The 9,538-nt window shown below is 38.6% G+C and overlaps 1 protein-coding gene across 1 annotated transcript in view; it reads right to left on the reverse strand.

Annotated features, from left to right (window-relative positions):
- Positions 1-9,538, reverse strand: part of FAM19A4 (family with sequence similarity 19 (chemokine (C-C motif)-like), member A4) — a 164,913-nt gene that overhangs the window by 44,127 nt on the left and 111,248 nt on the right. The window contains exon 3 of the mRNA XM_012651076.1: positions 8,914-9,038. Coding sequence (XP_012506530.1) covers positions 8,914-9,038 — 125 coding nt within the window. The remainder of the gene's footprint in view (positions 1-8,913; positions 9,039-9,538) is intronic.

Raw genomic sequence — 9,538 nt, forward strand, 5'->3', positions numbered from 1 at the left:
ACAGAATAGCATGTGTTATTTTAAAAGTACTTAAAGAAAAATCTATCATTTCCTGTGCTTTATAATGACTCCTCATTGTATAATTTTAAATAACCTGCTGTGTGAGTTTGGGTCTTAAATTTTACTCGGTCTTAAATTCTCCTCTATGAAATAGGAATATTCATAAAAGGTTTCCCCCAAATCGAGCAGAAAAATAGATTGGTCTGGATAGGGCCAGAGAATTTTGCCAGTAACGCAGGACGGTTTGTTAAGCATTTAAGCATTAAGCATTTGTTGAATTTGATGTTATGAACTGAGTTCCTCTTTTCAAGGGCAGGCAACAAAAAGGTGTATGCGGTTTGGAGCAGCACATCTGGACATGAGGGAGAGATGTGAAACCTAGACAGTTACTTGTTCCTTTAGAGAGGCCTTGGCTATATCCATACAGATACAAGAACCAAAGGTTTCTTGGGTGTTGAGACCACATGTGCCAGTCACAGGACCTAATGCCGACATGACCCATAGCCTCACAACTCCCTTGGTATCTTTGTTTCAAATTCTGTAAAAATACAGAAAAGTCCCTTAACTACATCTCTAAGGGAAAGGAATAGGAAGGACAACATTAAAATGCTTCTCAATGAAAGCCCCATTTCAGGGCTTACTTTTGAATGAGGTAAAAAGTATACTTTGAAACAATAACGGATGAAATGGCAGCTTCAAGGCCTGCCATTTCTTCAAGTGGACCACTGACTGCCGGGAAGTGGTTTACTCCCTGGAAACGTACCTCAGCATGAAGTAGTGTCTTTAGCACTTGATCTTATTTGGGGTACGAGATCAGATGTGTGGACTAAAAAACTAAGTCATTGTTTACATACTATAAAATCTCATTTTTTTTAACTTTCTCTTCTTACAATGGGAGGCCTTATACTAAAGGCAGCAGAGTATGTATAAAACAACATGCCTAAACTTAACTGCCCTAGATTTTAAATTCTCCCTAATGCTACATAGGTTTAGGAGAAGAAAACGATGTAGCCATCCAAATATATGCACCAACTTCGACATACAGTTCACATCCCCAAAGTTGTTTTTCACATTTACATTTAAAATGTGCAAGCCTAGGATGTTAATGCAAAATCTTAAGGCATAAAATAATCATAAAAACGTATACACCATCAGCAGAATGAATTTTTTACTTATTAATATGATCATAACAAATTTGGTAAGCATCTAGTCAAATTCAAACAAAATTTAGCAAACAAATGGATTATCACCTATTATTTCCAGTCCTTCTGCAAGAATAAAGTAATTCTTACCTCTATAAACAACATTATAGCATTGATGTTTCCCCCCATAATTGTGAAAGGACAGGTATAATTACTAACTTGGTGCAGAAACTGTTTTTGGCATTTCTTAATATTTGAAATCCATCTCATTATTACAGTAGTATGTGTTTTAATAATATTATGCATTTGAAATCTGGGTCAGTCGCTCTTCATCTGTTTCGTATGTTTCTGCATGACAGCATCTGAGCATATGTGGAGACATGCCTGCTGCAAAACCATTAAACCAAGAAAAAAGACTCGGATTTTACTAACATTTGTTAGCCATCTCATTTCTTTAAATAAGTAGGGAAAGAGCTAAGTTAAGAAGAAATCATTTACAGTCTAAAAATTCAGCATTGAAAGTGTCCTGTCTAGCAGTTAACGAAATATTTTCATATAATTGGCATAAACTGGATCTGAGAAATCACCCTTGATCTAAACCGAGACTGTTTTATATTTTAAATGATTTACCTATTTGACTATACATAAGCCGTAAAAATCTCAACGAGTTTTATTTCTTTTGTAAATATGATAGTGCTTTGGTTATAAAATATTAGAATTGATATGCTTCCTTAGCACTAAGTAAAATGGTGCACTGAAGTTAAAATGCTCCCATTTAATCTCTGCTAACCCAACAATGGAATGTACAATGCAAAATGCAAAAAGTTGATATTATCAAAAGTAAAAACAAATGCACACACAATAACCCTGCTAAGTCCTTCTATAGTTCAAGGTTCATAAGATAAATTTTCTTCACCAGTTAATCTACATCTGCAAGTACGTCTGCCAAAATCTTTTCTTATTTAGACCCCTTTTAAACCACTTTAATACAAGGGCTGAAGGAAAAGTTCAAAGGAGGAACAGAATGAGGACTCTTGTAAAGGCAGAAAGAAACTGAAGACCAAACGTTCCCTTAGTAGTGATCCATTTTGAAGTCTCTGATTTGTTCCTCCAGGGTTTCTTGGAGGTATAGTCCTTTGGAATCCAGATAGGATGTCAAATGTGTGGCATCTTGTGGTTATAATTCAATGTAGTAAAAATTATGAAGCTGAGAGGGCTGGGCCAGTTAAGTGGATTCCACTTCTCACAGCACACATACAAATGTGAAGTTGCTGAAATCCAAGACAATTTCCTGCAAAGAGGCCAGGATGGTAATCCAAGCAAGAGAGCTCCAGGATTGAAGCACACCTCTCTCTTTGCTACCGTGTTACCTAAAAAAAGAAGAAAGAAAAAAAAAAAAATCAGTCAACATTCAACATCTCACACCCACCAAACATAACCATCCCTGCAACCAGGACCAGTAAGTCCCTATGTGCATATAGTTTATCAGTTTGTATCTTGACTTGTAAGCAACCTCACTAAATCGACTGTTCAAATTCTACATTTCTTGCTTTTAGGTTGCAAGGAAAACATACACAAAGGCTTCCACAAGATATTATGCACCCTGTGTATTTTGTGAGGTTATAAAAATATCATCTGATTAGGTACATTCATCGCCCATCAATTCATGCATGCTGAGCATTCTTTGTTAATGGTGCTAAAAAATTTTCAAATGAATGCTGATTAAAATCAGTGTTTGTCAAGATCAAGATGTTGTTGCCTTTGTTACTTTTTTTTGTTACTTTTAAGTGAAAGTTAACTGCATTAAAATAGGTCATTTTTTACTGCAAAACATATCCATTAAGAAGGTGGTGGTTGCATTTTTTTCATTTTAAATATCCAGGCTCACTGCATATGATCTAAGAAAACAGAACAGCAGTTTCTATAATTTGGTCATGAGAAATTTTACAGGTTAGTCAGTCAATACACTGGCTCTAGGAGAAAAGAAAGTATAAGCCTTTAACATGCCTACACCATGAAAATATTTTCAAGGTAAATTATTTGATAGTATAGTCATCATGCCTGGTCTTTAGACACAATCAGATATTTATTCAAGCCTCAGCTTTGCTATTAACTGACATAAGGCCTTTAATTCATGTATTCAACAATATATTAATAATTGCTCTTGTTTGCGCCAGGTATACTATAGCAAACAACACAAATACTCCCCCCTCATGGAGCTCATGTTCTAGAGCAGGGACTGGAAAACCTTTACTCTAAAGGACTAAATGTGGTAAATATACGTTCAGCTTTGCCGTCATTGTAGCAGCTACTCAACTCTGCCTTCGTTTTACTCACGAAAGCAGCCATAGACCATAGATGAACTAATGGTTGTTGCTTTGTTCCGTTCCAATAAGACATTATTTATAGACACTAAAATTTGAATTTTGTATAACTTTCATGTGTTAAGAAATATTCTTTTGGTTTTTTCCAGCCATTTAAAAATGTAAAACCCATTCATAGCTCACAGGCCATACATACCAAAACAGGCCAAAGGCTGGATTTGGCTGAGAGCCACAGTTTGCTGACTCCTATTCCAGAGAAAGAGGTTGGACAAATAGGTAAATAAATAATATGTCAGAAGGTAATATGGGAGAACAGTAATGTGGTATAATGTCAGGGGGAGGACTCCTATATAGGATTGGCAGAGGAGACATTTGGAGGAAGTGAAGTGAAGGAGGCCTGACTATCTGGAGAAGAACTTTCCAGGTAGAGGAAGAGAGAAATACAAGCCCACCTCAGGCCAATGCAAGGACTTTGCAGTACAAGGATCAGATGCGGAGTGCCTGGCCAGACTGTTAACTGAAAGGGATCACTTTGGCCAAAGTGAGGAAAGGTGAAGCCAGTGGGACTTGCGACAAAGAGGAATCAAGGACAACTCCAAGGTCTTTGGCTTGAGCAACTGAATGGTGCAGTTGGCCACGTTCTGTGATGGGGTAGACACTCTCTCTGCCTTAGTTTCTACATCTGCAAAATGGAGATAATAGTAATTGTCCCCTGCAGTTGTAGTGAAGTGGGAATAAAACATGGGAATTGAACTGCACAGCCCAGTGGCTGTCACATGGGTAATGATCACGAAATAGTGATTATTGTCACATGAGCTCTTTCTGGATCTATCATGCATCTATATGTAGCCTAAAAGTGTTTTTTGTGGTAACTCATTCCCCATGCCCAGCTCATACTAGACAACAATGAAAGTTGGATGATAAGATACTCTCAGATTTATTTTCCTTTAAAATTATTGTACTGATTGCGTATGAAAGATTCATTGTTGTTTCTGAATTTTGATGGATCCAGGGGTACTAAAATTCTAATCGTGGCTCCACTTCCATGCCTCAGGGGCCCCTGAGCATTTCAATCCCTGACTATAGGGAACAGGGCAGACAAGACCTCAGGTGAAGGAGGTCTCTGAGCTTGACCTTGAAAGACAAGTAGAATTTTAGAAGGGGACATAGGGAAAGCAGGTGGCACTGGTGTGGGTAAGTACATGGTGATTGGCAGTGAAGGCCCATTTAAGAGGCTTACATTCTGTATTCTGTATCAGTTTCCAACTGAGGATCCATCAATGATCTCTCAACAGGGAAGAACCCAGGCAGGGAGTTTCTCCAGGTGGCAGAGAAAGCAGGTATGAGCCCACTAAAGGTGAGAATAGGTAGGGAGCTTGGTTAGACTAGTGGTCCCCTCATACTGCCTATTCATCACAATCATCCTAAGAAGAACTTTTTTTTAAGTATGGTTTTCTAAGCCCCATCCCAGACTTACTGTATCAGAATATCCTAGAGGTGGGGTTAAAAGACTGTGATTTTATCAAGTTCCCATAGTAATTTTTCTGGAGCCATGATACCATTAAATTATTATGACAATGACGATGAGCCATGGTGGGAGCCCAAGAGACAGAAGGGTCTCACTTAGAGAACCATTTGTGGAAGATACTGGACAGGACTTGATCATCTTAGACGGTGATGGTGAGGGAGGTGCTCAAGAGAAAACAGTTGCTTCAATTCTTAACTCCTACCTCTAGAAGTTTTCCAGTGTGAAAACAGTGGAAATATTTCAACACAATGAAGTAAAAGAACCAAGGAGGAAGCCTTCAAAGAGCGACTGAAAAATAGGTACTATTTCTAAAGCAGCTTTTTGACCTTGGCATTCTTGACATTTGGGGCCAAATAATTCTTTGTTGTAGGGGACTGTCCTGTGCTTTATAGGATATTTAGCAGCATCCCTGGCATCTACCCACAAGATGCCAGTAGCCCCTCCAATGTATGAGGATGAGAAGTGACATCAGACATTGCCAAATGTCCACTTGAGAGGAAAACTGCCCCCGGTTGAGAATATTGCTCCAAAGACATAGCTTTTCACCCTTAGTAGAGGTTTTAAAAATAAGAACATTGAAAAAAATCTAACATTTCTTGAGATTCAATGTGATTTGCTTCTATTCACAAACAACAAAAGAGCCCTGGCAAATGCTTGGCTTTGGTGCTAAAAAGGCATCATAGGAGTGTCAGTGGTAGAAGCCTTAACATTGGAAATTCCAAATAGGGAAGAACTATTTAGAAGAGAGAATGCAGCATAAACCTAGACTTAATTTAAGAAAAGGAAATTTGAGGCAGGATGACAGAGGGAGTTATATTTTCCCACAAGAAGTAGTAGCTGCATCCTCTCTAGAGACAGAAACTACGTAGGCAGAATAAACTCAAAGCCAATTTTATATACCTGGGAAAGATGACTGATTAGGGAATTGTCCCTTCTCATTTTCATACCTTCATCCAAGGCTATTAATATCTCAAATTGATTCTTTTCAGATTTGCACTTAAATGGAAAATAAAATTCTGACACAGGTGGCTTACTGCAGACCATCCTACTATTGCAGCCAGTCTGTGTGTGGATGCTATTGTACATGAACTGTTTAAAGAAAATGGAAACTATTTTGTTATATAGTTAATACCTCCTCTAGGGACACAATTGCTCCCACCATCTCACCGTGTGGTGTAAGGTCAGTACCGATTTTATGAAAAAGATACAGCTTCTGGGGGCACCACGTTTGCCATAGAAGCCAGTCACAGCTCTCCAAATGAATTTACACTATGTGCATAAGATCCATAAAAGACATAAAATGTTTTATGCAGTTTAAGTCAGTGTGACTTGGATTAATAAAGGAAACAAAGTTTTATGACTTCAAGATTATTCTCAAGTGACATATCACTAAAAAAAAAAAAAAAAAAAGCAGCCCAAGTATCATGATGGCTTGGGGAACTGTATTATCTTTCTACAACTTTTTGAAGCGCTAAATGAAATGTCACTACCGCTGAGGATTTAGCTAGAGCAAACTTGTATTCCCAGCACACAGAGCCGAAATGCCCCTAAAGGTTCGCTTCCTGCAAATGCCTTTTCTAACTGCACATAAATAGAGAGCTGCTCTACCAAGAGACCTACTTAGACACATTCTTTTCCAGAATACAGTTGGCTTCTGCTCATAGTCTTATTTTATATCTATATATAAAAATCAATACAAATGTAATCTTCCAAAATGTTACTCCTTAGTCTACAAGAAATACAATAAAGGAAAATTTTTATCACTGATGGATGTAAGACCCTAACTCATAGGTGACTCTAAGAGTTTGGGGAAAAATGGCTGAAAGGGGCCAAGGAAAGGAGAGTGGAATTATCTTAAGGTGGGGTTTGCTTAGCAAACACAATGGGTCTGCACAGGCTGGAAGTTTCTTAGGAGTGGCTTTGAAGAAGAGCTGATAAATGACTCCATGGACTTCCACTGCCCTGGATAGAAAAGCATGTCCAGTCATTAGCCTGGTCATCTCAATATCACTACGAATGACAAGTTGGTAAATAACTGTAATTAATGTAATTAAAATCATGAAAATGGTCATGATTTTAACTAGACAATAACAAACTAATCAGCCAACAAGCATTCCATTGACAATTTGGGGTATGATAATATCAGCTAAAGTTTTAATTTAAAATTTATTATAAAATCACATTTTAGAATTTGTTTTAGATTGAATATTATATTAATAGAATTATATTTAAACATATATTTGATAAAATCTTGTTTGTTGTAATATCTCATGTTCATGCTTAGGAGAACTGGCCTGCTTTTGACCTCAGTGGGTTGAAGATGAATGAGAACTCTAAGTATTTAGTAATTCAAAATATTCATAAAGGGGAAAATGTAAGGGAGGCAAGAAGTCATTTACTCTCTATCATTTCCTAAGAGGTCAAATCTCAATAACAACCAGAACCAAAGAGTACATCCAACTCTCATCTCAATTATATTGATCATATCAATTTCATTCAAGAAATAGGGCCAGGTGCAATGGCTCACACCTGGAATCCCAGTACTTTGGGAGGCCAAGGTAGGAGCATCACCTGAGGCCAGGAATTCAAGACCAGCCTGGGCAACATAGCATGACCCCATCTCTACAAAAAATAAAAAAAATTAGCCAGACATTGTGGCACACAGCTATAGTCCCAGCTTCCTGAGAGGAACGCTTGAGCCTTGGGAGTCTGAGGCTGCGGCGAGCTATAATCTCACCACTGCACTCCAGCCTGGGTGACAGAGCAAGACCTTATCTCTAAAAAAAAAAAAAAAAAAATTATATACATAGTCACCAAGGCATTCAGCTGGCTCTGAGACTAGCAGGGTAAGCCAAAACGGGCCCTGACCCAGGGCCTGATTTCATAGCTCTGACACCAGGAAGAAAGCTCTAGGTATTAAGCAAGTAAGTATAGCAATCTGTGTAAAGTGTAACCATAATAAATGCTCGGAAATACAGAGGATATGAATTCAATCTGGGAAGGATTTCCTGAAGAAATAATGATTAACTAGAAAAGAAGGGAGGGAAACACATTCCATGAAGAGGGAACAGTCACTGCAAACACACCACAGTAAGAGGACTAACAGAAGTCAGGATGTTTGGGGCAGAAAGAATGAAAGGGAGGTGGCTTGCCAGGTCATTTGTTAAAGACGATACAGGCAGAGGTCCACAGTGGACCAAGCAGCCAGGGGAAGCCATTGAAAGATTTCAGGGTGGACTAGCTTAGAAAATGTGCATTTTACAAAGAGTACTGTATTCAATGTATGGAGACCAGACTGGAAGGTAGCAATTGAGTAGTCCGGATGAGATGGCAGATTAGACAGAAGCTGTAAGTACATGCTGCAAAGCCATGGCAAGACTGGGTAGTAAAAATCCTCAGGACAAGGTAATAAGGAAGAAGTTAGGTTTGTGGCTGAAGAACCAGGTAGACAATGGCACTCTTCAAAGGCAGGGAGAACTAGAAAGAAGCCCGTTTGGGAAGAAAACCGTTGACTTCCAAGACTTGCATAAGAGTCTTCAACCATTAAATCTCCTTCAAGGCAGTAGGTATTTCTACTTCAGCAAATCATCTGTATGTGAATTCTTGCCATGGTGTTTTGATCCACTGGCCTGTCAACTCTGAAACTTTTACATGCAATCGGGCTCATGAAGAAGCTAAAATGAATTTAGTGGCCCTGCTTAAAATAACAAGTTCACCCAGCAAATCGCTGCTTTATAAAATCTGACAAAAAAGATCAGGCTGGGAAATGGGCTTGTCTGAAAGGCCAAAGCCATCGGGTGGCACTGCCCATGCAGGTTTGTCAACATAATGTTCTGTGGATGGCAACATAAAATCTGGGGCAGAGGGGGACCCATAGTTAATAAGTTGTAAATTATAGTCGTGTTTTGTCCATACTTGCCTTTGTAGTTTTGACTTTATTGCCACTGCTACAGGACCAACCTGAGTAATCTGGCAACACTTTACAATCCTCTCCTTCCAAACAAGGATTCATGTGACACCACCACTTCTGAATCACGATGGAAGCTGGAAAACAAAGGCCAAATGGTATTTGTGACACTGTTTCTTCCTCCAAATATGGAAAAAATAAAGCTCAATACAGATCAGCACATTGACTTCAAAGATCACTAAAAAGAACTATTGCACCACAAGTAAATTTAAGGAGTCCAATCAGCCATATACTCTACAAAATAAAGTATTTCATTTTTGCAGTTGGCTATCTGAGTTGGCTAGCTAGAGAGAGCTCGGGCTTTGAGGTAGGTCTGTTTGGGTTTGACTCTCTGTGCTACTTTCTAGATTTTTTAATGACTTCAGACTAGTTACCTACCTTCTCTTAAGCCTCAGTTTCTTGATTTGGAAAATAGAAATAAAAATAGATCCTTCCCCCCCACCATAGGATGTGAAGAGGATAAAGCTAGTCTGTGTGAAAGTCTTTGCTGACTTTGAACCAGTCACGATGTTCACAGAAAATGTTAGCTATTATTGTGATCGCCGTACTATGGTGGGTGTTGACGCCGCCATGTTTG

Source organism: Propithecus coquereli, unplaced genomic scaffold, assembly GCF_000956105.1.
Source record: "Propithecus coquereli isolate 6110/MARCELLA unplaced genomic scaffold, Pcoq_1.0 Scaffold347, whole genome shotgun sequence".
Classification (NCBI taxonomy): Eukaryota; Metazoa; Chordata; class Mammalia; order Primates; family Indriidae; genus Propithecus; species Propithecus coquereli.